The sequence below is a fragment of the Cottoperca gobio genome, chromosome 21 (genome assembly GCF_900634415.1).
Source record: "Cottoperca gobio chromosome 21, fCotGob3.1, whole genome shotgun sequence".
Classification (NCBI taxonomy): Eukaryota; Metazoa; Chordata; class Actinopteri; order Perciformes; family Bovichtidae; genus Cottoperca; species Cottoperca gobio.
This window is the reverse complement of record NC_041375.1, coordinates 1,405,801-1,419,999: the sequence shown is the minus strand read 5'-3', so window position 1 is coordinate 1,419,999 and position 14,199 is coordinate 1,405,801. Positions and strand designations below refer to the sequence as shown.

Sequence of the window (14,199 nt, the reverse complement as noted above, 5' to 3'; positions counted from 1 at the left end):
CACAGGGATGTTTAAAAAGATCCTCTGCAGGGATTTCAAGAAAGCCAAACACTCCGAACTGCTGTTTGGGGCCTAGGCACAAACAGCAGTCCCTGACCATCACTGCCACTCGTGTGACAGCTCACCCGACCCCAGTGGTGTTTCCCATGAGTGGTGGACCCACAGCATTGATGAATGTGAGGCACCACGTAGCTCCTTCGGGCCGTGCCCGACCAGGCTCCGTGGCGAACCCGGCCACCAGGCTCTCGCTGTTGGGCCCTCCCTCCGGGCCAGTACTCATCAGAAATTATCCTGTCAGCTTCCCCCTCCTCTCCTCCCTGAGAATGTTTGCCCTCGTCCAAGGATAGCTCCTCATTATCCTCATCGGATAAGCCCAAAGAAGGGGAAGAAAAAGTCTCAATCATGTCCCTGTTTACCGGTGTGGTGGGTCTAGCCGGTTGATCAGGGTGATGTTGGTGGAACTCTCTGATGAGCCGGGTATCCAGAACATGTCGAGCCGGGATCCATGACCTCTCTTCAGGCCTGTATCCCTCCCAGGCCACCAAATACTGGGGACCTCTCCCACTGCGACAAGAACGGAGCAGGCGGCGAAACGTATAGGTGAGGTCACCATCAATGAACCGAGGAGGTGGTGGAGCAGCTGGAAACAGCGAACTCTAATGAACCAGCTTAATCTTAGAAACGTAAAGTCGGGTGGATCCGCATGGCACGAGGTAGCCTGAGTCTTACTGCCACTGGGTTGATGACATTCAGAATCTCAAATGCCGCCAACTTCGATTCCACCCATAATGGAACCTTCTGACCCAGCAGATAGGGGGGTGCCTTAGTGCAGCAGCGGTTAGCCGAAATGACGTTATTATTATAAGTTCTGCCATTTCCTTGGCCGACAGGAGTTTGGGCAGAGGTACGAAATTAGCCATTTTACTAAACCAATCAACCAATGTCAGAATGGCAGTATGTCAGTTGACGGTGGCAGACCGGTAATAAATTCAAGAGAGATGTGTGACCAGGGACGATGGGGAACTGGCAGAGGTTGCAGGAAACCAGCAAGAGCCCAATGAGAAGGCTTGTGATGACTGCAGACTGGACATGCATTGACAAATTCCTGTAGGTCCTCTTCCAGAGTGGACGACCATAATCTCTGCTGCAGAACCTCTCGAGTGCGTTGGATCCCTGGGTGGTAGGAGTGTCGGGAGATGTGGGCCCACAGAAGGACGTCGGACCTCAGGGCCTGGGGCACAAACAGCCGATTAGGAGGGCAGGTGCTAGGACTGGGCTAGTCCACTAGGGCAGCCTTTACCCTTTCCTCTACCTCCCAGGTGTGGCGATCACAGGGGAGGTCGGGATGATGGTGTCAGGTACTCTGGTGAATTCCCCTCCCTCTCCAAACGGACGAGACAGGACGTCGGCATTGACGTTCCGGGAACTAGGTCGGTAGGAGAGAGAAAAATGTAATCTCGTAAAAAACAGAGCTTGACGGGAGTTTAGTCTTCTGGCCGACTGAATATATTCTAAGTTCGGTCCATATCAGAAAAGGTACCTTGGTCCCCTCGAGCCAGTGACGCCACTCCTCTAACGCCAGCTTAACCGCCAGTAGTTCCCGGTTCCCTACATCGTAGTTCCACTCTGCCGGAATCAACCGTCTTGAGAAGAAGGCACAGGGGTGAAGTTTCTGATCGTTGACGGATTGCTGGGAAAGGATGGCTTCTTCCACCACATCGATGGTATCCACCTCCACGACAAATTGACCTTCTGAATCCGGTACTTGGAGGATGAGGGCGGAGGTAAACCGAATTTTAAGTTTCTGAGTTAAGGCCGTGAGTGGGGCAGCCACGGTGCTATAGCCGCAGATGAATCTTCGGTAGAAGTTGGCGAACCACAGGAATCATTGCAGCTGTTTGGGAGAGTCCGGAACAGGCCATGAAGTGACAGCTGTCACCTTGGTGGGGTCCATCTGTACACTCCCGTCCCACAATATATCCCAGGAAGGAGACAGAGGAGGTGTGAAATTTGCACTTTTCTGTCTTTATATACCGAGAGTTCTCTAGGAGATGCTGGAGGACAGCCTGAACATGATGTACATGTTCCTTCAGGGTCCTGGAAAAGATTAGAATGTCATCGAGATAAACAAACACGTGTCTGTTCAACATGTCCCAAAGCACGTCGTTCACCAAGGCCTGGAAAACGGATGGTGCATATTTGGTAAGTCCAAAAGGCCTTACCAAATATTCATAGTGTCCAGACGTGGTATTGAAGGCAGTCTTCCATTCATCTCCCTCCCGGATCCGGAACATTTGTAAGGGAAGTAGATCTTCGAGTACATTGTAGTGGGAGGTCAAACATGTATGCAAGGTCAGAGGGATTTTCCTTAATGAGAAGTGGACAAAATTTGAATGGTAGTTATTGCCGGTGGAAAAGCACGCCTGTCCGAGTGTTGCTTTCCATGTGACTGAAATAGTTATTTCATTCTTGCATGTTTTGTTTTGCATGACTTCAGTCCATATGTTTCCACATGAGGAAAGGGTAAGCCAGTGAAAATATCCCGCTAGAATACTTGATGAGTTAAATAAGAAAATATATTAAAATATTTGTTCATTATTTTAGGTTTAAGTTCCGAAATTGGAGATTCATTTTCCCGAATAAAAACATTTCATGATTTTTTCACATATTACACCCTGGGCCCATATTTTAGAGTCAATATAATAAACATTACAACATAATGTATTCAAAGACATGCAATATATTAGCCTAATTGTAATAACAGTGGGCCTATTATATCGATTTAGTGATGTTTCTGAAATTAAGTATCACCTTGATCAGCTGTGGGAAATGAGCAAACTGCCTCCTTCCCATGCTCTGCCTGTACAGATCCAGCCTGGAGGTGAGACTGTGGATGACTACCTTGCACTGGACCAGGGTTATGCCATTTCCTTGCAGTTTTAGTGTGACTTCGTTAATTTTTTCAAAAAAGTCTGCAAGGTACATGATGTCGCAGCAGCTGGACATTACCTTTTCCCCAGATCTGCATCAACCTGCCCCATGGACTCCACGATGCTGTCAAACAGCTCACAAAAACGAGCAAGGCAGTTTCCTTTTGAGAGCCAGCGGACATTTGTGTGGCGAAGAAGACGCTCAAATGTCTCATCATTTTTCTGAGGTGGTTGTCTCATCCAGCTGAATGCTGAAATAAAAGTCCTGGAGGATGACACACAGCTGATCCTCTGTATCATCGCCCATTTCATTTATCCTGCGTGCCTCGGTGTCATTGCTGATTGGGAGCGATTTCAGCATAAAGTTTAAATTTCTTAAATATATGGCTCTCAAGGAAATACATAAAAACAATATTTGGCTTTTATGGCTCTCCCAGCCAAAAAGGTTCCCGACGCCTGTCCTAGGGGATACTACATTCTAGGTTTCAGCCAAATCAGAGATAGTTTAGGTTTTTAGCTACTTAGTTTGAAAGCTAACCAAGATTGTCGAATCATCTTGAAATTCACAGCGTTTATTCATGGTCCTAGGGGAATATTACACGCCGAGTTTCAGCATCCTCACTCTTAGCATTGTGCAGATGTGACCATATATGGGCCAATATATTGCAAATGTCAATTATGCTACTTTAGCTTGATGCTAAGGGTGAGAGACCTGAAACTTTGGAATGGGCATCCATGGTACCACACCTAAACAGTTAAACAGTTTGAAGCAAATCAGAGAAAGTTCTATTTTCGATGTATTTGCCTTGAAAGCTCAAAATCAACAGTCAAAACCTAAACATTGTCCAATCATCTTGAAGTTTTCAGCGTTTATTTATGGTCCTACTAGGATAGTACCCTGCTAGTTTCAATATCCTCATCATTCATCCTCAGCATTGTGGAGCTATGACCCTGTCCACCATCGACACTGACCTCTGTGACCTCCAATCAAATAAGGCCCTGTTTTCATTTGTGTTGTGAATTTTGATATTAAAATCACAGCAGGTGATCTCTGAGAACTCCTGAATAGAGTAACCTTGGCCTTGCCACGTGGCCCCTGAAAGGAAGTAGCCGTGTGAAGGAATGAGCAGGTTGACGCTCTGGATTCTCTTTAATTGTGTCCATATGAGGTGCCCCAACTAATGTCCAAAGCTTATTTAAAGCTATTTTGGCTGAAATATGGACTGTCCATTTCCAATAACATTAAATGGGAATATTCCCTTACTTTCTGCCCATTAATTTCCAATGGCAAATGTACAGCTTCCCGTGGGGTCTATAAAATACTTTGAGATGTGGAACTATCCATCCATTCATCTATCGTCTACCGCTTATCCGGGATCGGGTCGCGGGGGCAGCAGCTCCAGTAAGGAACCCCAATCTTCCCTTGTCCGGGCCACATCCTCCAGCTCCGACTGGGGGATCCTGAGGCGTTCCCAGGCCAGTGAGGAGATATAATCTCCCCACCGAGTCCTGGGTCTTCCCCGGGGTCTCCTCCCAGCTGGACGTGCCTGGAACACCTCCCTAGGGAGGCGCCCAGGTCTGAAATATGGACTGTCCATTTCCAATAACATTAAATGGGAATATTCCCTTACTTTCTGCCCATTCATTTCCAATGGCAAATGTACAGCTTCCCGTGGGGTTCTATAAAATACTTTGAGATGTGGAACTAGTGTGGGATAATCTGAGACCCTAAGTAGAATTGCAAATGGAAAAGGAGAGATTGTGTGAGGGCCACGAAACTTCCCATACTCAACCAGGACATCAGTGAGAGTCTACACACCAAATTAGGGGCCGCCCGGTACTTTTGGGCCTTTGCACGTCTTCCAATTCAGGTGAAATGGAAAATCCTTGGGCACTGCCCTCAAGGTGTACCTGTTTTGATTCAAATCAGAATAAGTTTCATTTTTTAACTTCTTTGCCATATAAAGATCAAAGGCAACAATGATTAAACATTGTCCAATCATCTTGAGTGTTTATTCATGGTCCAAGGGGGAGTTTCAAGCAAATCCGAGCTAGTTTATCTTTAGAGCTACGTAGCTACAGCTAACCAAGATTGTCCAATCATCTTGAAATGTATGTTTATTCATGGTCCTAGGGGGATAGTACACACCGAGTTTCAGCTTCCTCACACTTAGCATTGTGGAGATGACTCTGTAGACCAGGGGTCGGGAACACATGGCTCGCGAGCCATATATGGCTCTTTCGATGACGCGATATGGCTCACAGACAATTTTGAGCTGACATTTTTTGACATGATTAACAAGTAATAAATAATTATACTGTGTCAAGTAGTATTTTCAGTTGTGTTGTGAATTTTGATATCATCTGTAAGGGAAGGTCTTTGTCTTGTACACTTCCAATGTATTTCGGCGAAATTTGTCAATGGGCAGTGGACAAATCCCAACCCACTTCCCTAAGGTATGGTAGCTGTTTCTTAAATCTAACTTGGTGAAAATAGTCGCACCCTGTAGGTAAAGGATAGCGGTTCTTTACTGTAATGTCATTCAAGCCCCTGTAGTCGATGCAGGGCCTCAGTGATGTATCTTTCTTTTCCACAAAGAAGAAACCCGCCTCTTCGGGGCAAGAAGAGGGACGGATAATCCGATGAGTTACCGTCTTCAGAATATGGCCGTCTAATGCGTTGGCTGGAACAGGACGAGGTAAGGGAGCCCGATTTATTCCCAACTGTAGAGCGATATCTTCATCAATAATGTTGACGTCTGCATCAGAGTCAATGAAGACTGCTAGAGCCTGCGAGCTCTCCGGTAGGCTCCCTCCACGTTGTCGCTCCCGTCTCCTGGTCTGGATGCGCTAGTCCATCCTGGAAGTGAGCTCGATTACCCCATCCAGTGAAAAGGGTATATCAAAAGATACAAGTTCATCTTTAATATAATCCGCTAGACCTCGAAGGTAGGCGTCGTACTGGGCCGCCGAGTTACAGTTACTCAGGGGGCCTCTGGTGCGAAATTCAATGGCATAATCCACCACAGATCTATTACCTTCCTATTATTAAAACTAGCTCAGCGTGAAAGGCCAAATAAAATTGATTCTATTTTGCATTCAAATATTTCTTTGTTTTAACTTGTGTAAGTCTTTGTGTGTGTTTTCCTTATCTATGATTACATTACAGGTCATGATCATGAATGTCTGATATTCCTGAAACACGGAGGATGGGGTTGTAAACATTTTGTAGCTTAACATTCTTCATTCAGTTCCTGTTGGTTTGTCCAATTAAAGATATCATAATATTCTGTAATAATGTAGGGTTGGAGTCACCAATCTTTGCTATACTGTTGTAATTGAGTCACAGAAGTAAATTCAAAAGGTGTAATGGCTGAAGAAGCAACGTATATGTTTATATTTTCAAACCTTCATGAATCACGTTCACTATCAGAATCATGATGCCGTGGGGTCAACACCTCTAGGGTCACACTGTTTTCAGACACGGCCGACACACGGCTGACATTGCCTTAGTAACTACAGAAAACAAAGTACAGAGGAGGGACTTCAGTCTTTGCTGGAGAAGAACATAGCAATAGTCTGGCATGAGAGATCGAGAAGAGATAAATCAGCTGTATAACAGAGAGCTTTGCCAGAACACAGCAGCTTCTCACCACCTCCCTCTGCAGATGGAGACTTCAGAAGGAGCTGAACTCTGCTTTCCACAACTCAACAATTCTTGCAGGAAACCCATGCCAGCTCAGTTACATGCCATGCTCACTTACACCGTGGTGTCCTTCATCTCTCTGCCCACTGTAGCTCTCAACCTGCTGGTCATCATCTCTATCTCCCACTTCAGGCAGAGACATACTTTCAGCCTAAGATTATATATTTTCATATTAGATGTTTAAAATAATTAGTCCTACATGTCTTCTTTTACATATGAATGTTTTAGTTAATATTAATTCTTTTGAAATATTAAGTATTCAAACATGATGTTGTGTGACATAACATTTTGAATAATTTCATGACAATAAGAATGTCCTTTGTTCTACTGCTGTTACTAACAAGCTACTATTGATGATAACCTTATACGTAATGATATTCTTCCTCTCCAGGCAGCTCCACACCCCCACCAACCTCCTCATCCTCTCCCTGGCTGTCTCAGACTTCTTCGTGGGCCTCCTGCTAATGCCTTTTGGAATCATTTTAACAGATGCTTGCTGGTTCCTGGGTGACCTAATGTGTGCTCTGTATTATGTTGTACATTTTATCATTATCTCTTCTTCAGTTGGAAACATGGTGCTCATATCAATTGATCGTTATTTGGCTATTTGTGACCCTCTACGTTACACCACCAGAGTTACTCTGAACAGAACAAAAGTCTGTGTTTGTCTCTGTTGGATTTGCTCTTTTCTCTATAATTGTCTAATTGCAAAGGACTTTCTGAGACAACCTGATTCATATAATTCCTGCTATGGAGAGTGTGTATTTGTTGTTGACTATATCACAGGACCTATTGTTTTTGTCTTTTCCTTTATTGTCCCTGTTACTGTCATCATAGTTCTGTATATGAGAGTATTTGTGGTGGCTGTGTCTCAGGCTCGAGCCATGCGCTCTCATATTGCAGCTGTTACACTCCAGCGTTCAGTTGGTGGAACTGCTAAGAAATCTGAGATGAAAGCAGCCAGGACTCTCGGTATTGCTGTAGTTGTCTTTCTATTTTGTTCATTTATATATTACTCTCCATCCCCGAGCAGTGAGGATATTAAAGTCAGTAGTTCATCCTCACTTGTTGCAGTCTGGCTAATGTATTTTAACTCTTGTCTAAACCCAGTGATCTATGCCTTCTTTTACCCCTGGTTTAGAAAATCTATCAAACTCATTGTTACCTTTAAGATACTTCGGCCTGACTCTTGTGATACTAAAATACTGTAGAGACAGACTGGAGAAACAGCGTTGTTCTTATATGTTTATATTTTCAAACCTTCATGAATCATGTTCACTATCAGACAATCATTGTGTTCATTGTCATGACTTCATCTGAAAGTATAATCCAACATGCTTCTGTCATTACCTCTGCCAAGGAAATTATGTTTTCAGCTCAGTGCGTTTGTGTTCGTCACAGGGCTGATGCACAAATTGTTTTTCACTTTTGTTGACTTTGTGTCAGGGCTTTTGTGCTGCATTCATGTAGTGTCAGTATAATCTGAAACATTAATTCCCAGTGTGGCAGTGTTATTCATATCAATAGTTGAATGTTTTAGCTGACTAAAAGTGAATATTTTTGCATTGGGAGCTTGTTGTAAGATTAGTAATAGGGTACAGTACGTTAATTGTTTTTCTTAGCAACATAAAATGAATTTAACAGATATTTAACAGCAGGTAGGTAACAGGCAGACAGAAAACAGCATTGAAACTATGATGATCTGACAACTGCACAAAGGACGTGGACCGGTATACAGTATGGGGAAAGTGGCTGACGAGTGAATAATATGCAGGGAGGAGGCGGGCGGGGAAGGCCTGACAGAGCTCATGAGGGAAATGGTACAGGCGTGTAGGTGGATGGTTTTAGGATGGCAGGTCTGGGGAGTGAGAGAAACAAACATGGACTCCGGTCAAGTAGTCAAAAAAATGAAGTCCTATGTCTTTTCTTAACCACTTTTCCTTGACGGAAAAAGTGACGAGGTCAAGGAGAGATGTGAAGGAGGACTTAAGAAAAGACAACCTCAGTACTAAGAGAATCCCACTGCACTTAGGCTTTGTAATTGTGATGTGAATGCTGATGTTATTGAGGTGGGTCTGTCGTGGTTAAACTTCAATTTTTCTGAAGAATAAAAGTGCATCGAGATGAATCCCAATTAGTGTGATTATATAAAAATAATTAAATAATACTTCATGCAATATGTGCGTAACGTGTTAGGACTAAACATTTACAATACTACTATACATTTCATCATTCTTATGTTTAAACATGTTGAAAAATAAGACCTGGAACTAATCAATTAAATCAATGACAAATTGATTGATAATAATTTGTCATTTATCAATTTGCTGATTTTAGTGAAATATGTCTTCAAATAGATTGTTTTGTTCGACCAACTGATTGAAAAACACAGATACGTTGATGTAGAGGATAAACAGAACAAGGTGAAGAAAAAAAAGCATTTTTTCTGCTCAAAAACAGACTTATTCTCAACTGATGACCGATTCTCTATCATGTGAATATTTAATGAAATAATCAACCAATCATTTAATCTCTAATGTTGACCATGTTCACCATCTTATTTGGTTTTTAACATGCTATTTGCAAGCTTATAAAGCAAAATGTTACTTTTCATCCTGTGAGGAACATGTCTTTTGAAGTGAGAAGTGGACAAAATTTGAGAAGTGGACAAAATTTGAATGGTAGTTATTGCCGGTGGAAAAGCACGCCTGTCCGAGTGTTGCTTTCCATGTGACTGAAATAGTTATTTCATTCTTGCATGTTTTGTTTTGCATGACTTCAGTCCATATGTTTCCACATGAGGAAAGGGTAAGCCAGTGAAAATATCCCGCTAGAATACTTGATGAGTTAAATAAGAAAATATATTAAAATATTTGTTCATTATTTTAGGTTTAAGTTCCGAAATTGGAGATTCATTTTCCCGAATAAAAACATTTCATGATTTTTTCACATATTACACCCTGGGCCCATATTTTAGACAAGTCAATATAATAAACATTACAACATAATGTATTCAAAGACATGCAATATATTAGCCTAATTGTAATAACAGTGGGCCTATTATATCTATTTAGTGATGTTTCTGAAATTAAGTATAACCTTGATCAGCTGTGGGAAATGAGCAAACTGCCTCCTGCCCATGCTCTGCCTGTACAGATCCCGCCTGGAGGTGAGACTGTGGATGACTGCCCTTGCACTGGACCAGGGTTATGCCATTTCCTTGCAGCTTTAGTGTGACTTCGTTAATTTTTTCAAAAAAGTCTACAAGTTCAATGATGTCGCAGCGGCTGGACATTACCTTTTCCCCGAGATCTGCATCAACCTGCCCCATGAACTCCACGATGCTGTCAAACAGCTCACAAAAACGAGCAAGGCAGTTTCCTTTTGAGAGCCAGCGGACATTTGTGTGGAAAAGAAGACGCTCAAATGTCTCATCATTTTCCTGACACAGCTGTCGGAACAGTCTGTCATTCAGGGCACGGGCTTATATTTTGTTTATTGCCTTGACTGCTATATTAAGTGAATCGTGAAGAGCTGGACTTTTAGATTTGGCCACAAGGTTGTGGCGGTGCAAGACACAGTGGACTGCGAGGACGTGCGGGACCTGCTCCTTCAGCAGAGCAGTGAAGCCACGGTACCTGCCAACCATGGAGGGAGCACCATCAGTGGCGCATGATAGGATGTTGCTAATGGGAATTGACTTCTCCTCCAGATACGCATGAAGCCCATTAAAAATGGTCTGGCCCTTGGTGTCGGTTTCGAGATATTTAGAAAACAAAAATTCCTCAGCCATCTCCTTTGTGTTGGAGGCCCTATAGCGGACATAGGCCATCAGCAGGGCGTTGTTGTCTGAGGTGGTTGTCTCATCCAGCTGAATGCTGAAATAAGAGTCCTGGAGGATGACACACAGCTGCTCCTCTGTATCATCGCCCATTTTATTAATCCTGTGTGCCTCGGTGTCATTGCTGAGTGGGAGCAATCTTCCCTTCTCCGGGCCACATCCTCCAGCTCCGACTGGGGGATCCTGAGGCGTTCCCAGGCCAGTGAGGAGATATAATCTCTCCACCGAGTCCTGGGTCTTCCCCGGGGTCTCCTCCCAGCTGGACGTGCCTGGAACACCTCCCTAGGGAGGCGCCCAGGTGGCATCCTTACTAGATGCCCAAACCACCTCAACTGGCTCCTTTCAACGTAAAGGAGCAGCGGCTCTACTCCGAGTCTCTCACGGATGGCTGAGCTTCTCACCCTATCTCTAAGGGAGACGCCAGCCACCCGTCTGAGAAAACCCATTTCGGCCGCTTGTACCCGTGATCTCGTTCTTTCGGTCATGACCCAGCCTTCATGACCATAGGTGAGGGTAGGAACGAAGATCGACCGGAAGATCAAGAGCTTTGCCTTCTGGCTCAGCTCTCTTTTCGTCACAACGGTGCGGTAAAGTGACTGTAATACCGCCCCGGCTGCTCCAATTCTGCGGCCAATCTCTCGCTCCATTGTCCCCTCACTCGCGAACAAGACCCCGAGGTACTTGAACTCCTTCACTTGGGGTAATGGCTCATTCCCTACCCGGAGTAGGCAATCCACCGGTTTCCTGCTGAGAGCCATGGCCTCAGATTTGGAGGTGCTGATCCTCACCCCAACCGCTGCACACTCGGCTGCGAACCGATCCAGTGACTGTTGAAGGTCACAGACCGATGATGCCATAAGGACCACATCATCTGCAAAGAGCAGCGATGAGATCCTCAGGTCACCGAACTGCAACCCCTCTCCTCCACGACTACGCCTCGATATCCTATCCATGAAAATCACGAACAGGATTGGTGATAAAGCGCAGCCCTGTCGGAGGCCAACATTCACGGGAAACGAGTCCGACTTACTGCCGAGTATCCGGACACAACTCTCGCTTTGGGCGTACAGGGATTGGATGGCCCTCAAAAGTGACACCCTCACCCCATACTCCCGCAGCACCTCCCACAGTATCACCCGTGGGACCCGGTCATATGCCTTCTCCAGATAACATAAGCGTTTAGTTTGTTTAATTAAAGAGCACCTGTTCAATGTGAAAAGTGAGTTGTGAATATTAAATAAATAAAAATCAGAGGGTGGCGCGGGGTTCCGTTAGGGGGGCGCACAGACAATGGTAGGGGAAACACTGATACCACTTTTAGGATTTTATTAAATATATGGCTCTCAAGGAAATACATTAAAAAATATTTGGCTTTTAGGGCTCTCCCAGCCAAAAAGGTTCCCAACCCCTGCTCTGCTGTGTCGTCTAGTATTCTTTTTTTGACTTTGGTCTTTGTTAAGAATAGGTTAAAATCAAAAAACACACAGTGTCTAGCATGTTACCATGCTGATGAGTGGGTTCACTGATATTTTGTTTTAGTCCATAGCTGTCTAGTAACTTTTCAAGTTTAATAGTCTTGGGATCATTCTTCTTATTTACGTGAATATTTAGGTCTCCATACAGGATTATTCTTTCACATCTAGTGATGCTGAGTGAAATCAGCTCTGAGAATTCCTCTAGAAATAGTGCTGAATATCTTGGCCTGTACAATATGATGATGAGCAAAGATAATTCTGCTTTGAGCTCAATAGCAAGATATTCAAATTATGTAAATTCACCCAGGTCAATGTCATTACATACAAGCGACGCTGATAAGATCGCGGCAATCCCTCCACCTTTCCTATTTTGCTGCCTGATAGTATTTATAGTTTGGAGGACACGTCTCAGTCAGTGCTAACATACCAGTAATGTTGTTTAACCAGGTCTCAACTAGAAACATACAGTGCAAGTTATTTTGAACTATCATATCATTAATCAAAAAAGATTTGGTAGTCAGTGATCTGACATTCAGAAGAGTCACTTTCAGCTGCAGGGAGTCTGTGACAGGAGTCAAAGCCGGTCCTGGTTGTGCACTGATATATCTAAGATAACCAGACGCAGTGCGTGCTGAGCGCTGATTATTTAGTCTGGTAGTAGTCAAGACAGGAACGGCATGACCAGTTTGGGGGGGGTGATGTCCTTGAGTGTCCATGAGCAGGCTTTTGGCATAAGCTGAGGGGGAGGTAAGGGGGACGTCTAGGAGGGGGGAGAAGAATGGGGGATGATGGTGGGGTATGATGGTTTTGAGCGGGGGTTATTATTTGAGGTGTCAGTTTAAGACCACCTTTCACCAATTTGTTCATCCTGTCGATAAAAGGGAGGAAGGGAGAGGAAGATGAGGAAGAGGGGGAGGGGAGGGGGTAGAGTGTCTCAGTGCTACTCCACAAAATTTCAACTTCATCCATGTCTGTCGGTGGAGTTGAGGGACTGGGGTCCTTGGTGTGCAGGCTTGTTGTGGCTGGTACTGCAGCAAGGTCACTCGCTTCAGTTGTTTGGATGTCATCATGGTGGTTATCTGGTGGTGTGGGGGATGGTGTCTCCTTGCATTTAGCAAAAGTCGGGTGGCTAATGGCATGATATATATTGGAAGCGAACTGTTTTTCTCCAGATCTGTTGATTGAAGTTGTCAATAAAGTTCACTTTGTGCAGGGGACAGGCCACTGATAGCCACCTGCTGAGCCCCAAAATTCTGCTAAAACAATTCACCCCTGACCTGGCTGGTGGGATGGGACCACTGATGTATGTTTCAATGTCTTTAGAGCCTACAACTTTTAGCAGTTCAGTAAAGTCACATTTTTAGTGTTTCCGTTTCTCCCCTTGAGATATCATTATTCCCCGCATGAATAATAACCTTATTCACATATTTGTGGACAGACAGCATTTCTGGAAGTTCTTCTGTTATGTCACAGAACATTTCATCAGGGAAGCAGTATGTTTTGGTATCTTTCTTACCATTAATGTTAATGCCTGATACAGTAGAGTCGCCGATAATTAGCGTTGCTGGCTCAGTGATCTGTGGTCCTCTGTTCGGCGCACATCCTCGATCCGCTGTTTGCTCAGTGATCCGCTGATCGTCCTCCGTCAGCTTCTGCGGTCCTCTGCGTCTCGTTCTGCCCAAATGGCGCGGGACTAAGAGGTGAGCTGGGTCCTCTAGCTAGGGACACACTAACCCAGGGGTCGGGAACCTTTTTGGCTGGGAGAGCCATAAAAGCCAAATATTTTTTTTTATGTATTTCCTTGAGAGCCATATATAAAAATATATAAATTTGAATGCAACTTTATGCGTGCATTTTTTAAGAATAACACGTCTCCTAGTACTAATAGAGGTATCAGTGTTGCATTGAACAGGAGCTCTTTTATTAAATAAACTAAACGCTTACGTTATTTATCTCATTTATGTGCACGTTTCAGTGTTTAATGCACGGGTGTCAAACTCAAGGCAATTATATCCGGCCCGCGAGAAAATGTCATATGTCTGTCATAACTGGCCCGCCAGTTTTGGTAATTAAATCAATGCATGGCACAACCACGGGAAAAGACATTTGAGGAAGTATCTAAATATGTGAATGGAATGAAAGTTTTTGGAAAGCAAAGGGAAAGACACCACAGATCTCTGGGACGATGTGAGCGGGCCTGTTTGTGCGACATAACGAAGCATCTCACTGTTAAACCTGCAGCTTCAG

General features: G+C 44.2%; 1 protein-coding gene across 1 annotated transcript; it reads left to right on the top strand.

The window, feature by feature from the left end:
• Positions 1–6,682: 6,682 nt before the first annotated feature.
• On the top strand, positions 6,683–7,847 carry LOC115026448 (trace amine-associated receptor 1-like). Its single transcript, XM_029459297.1, has 2 exons — positions 6,683–6,768; positions 7,028–7,847. The coding sequence occupies exons 1-2, from the start codon at positions 6,683–6,685 to the stop codon at positions 7,845–7,847; spliced, it is 906 nt and encodes a 301-aa protein (XP_029315157.1).
• The last annotated feature ends 6,352 nt before the right edge of the window (positions 7,848–14,199 follow it).

Bases quoted from the DNA above. Each gene is read 5' to 3' on its own strand.
- LOC115026448 (XM_029459297.1), top strand. From the start codon at position 6,683: ATGCTCACTTACACCGTGGTGTCCTTCATCTCTCTGCCCACTGTAGCT. The intron at 6,769-7,027 runs GCAGAGACATAC...CTTCCTCTCCAG, and splicing joins ATCTCTATCTCCCACTTCAG to GCAGCTCCACACCCCCACCA.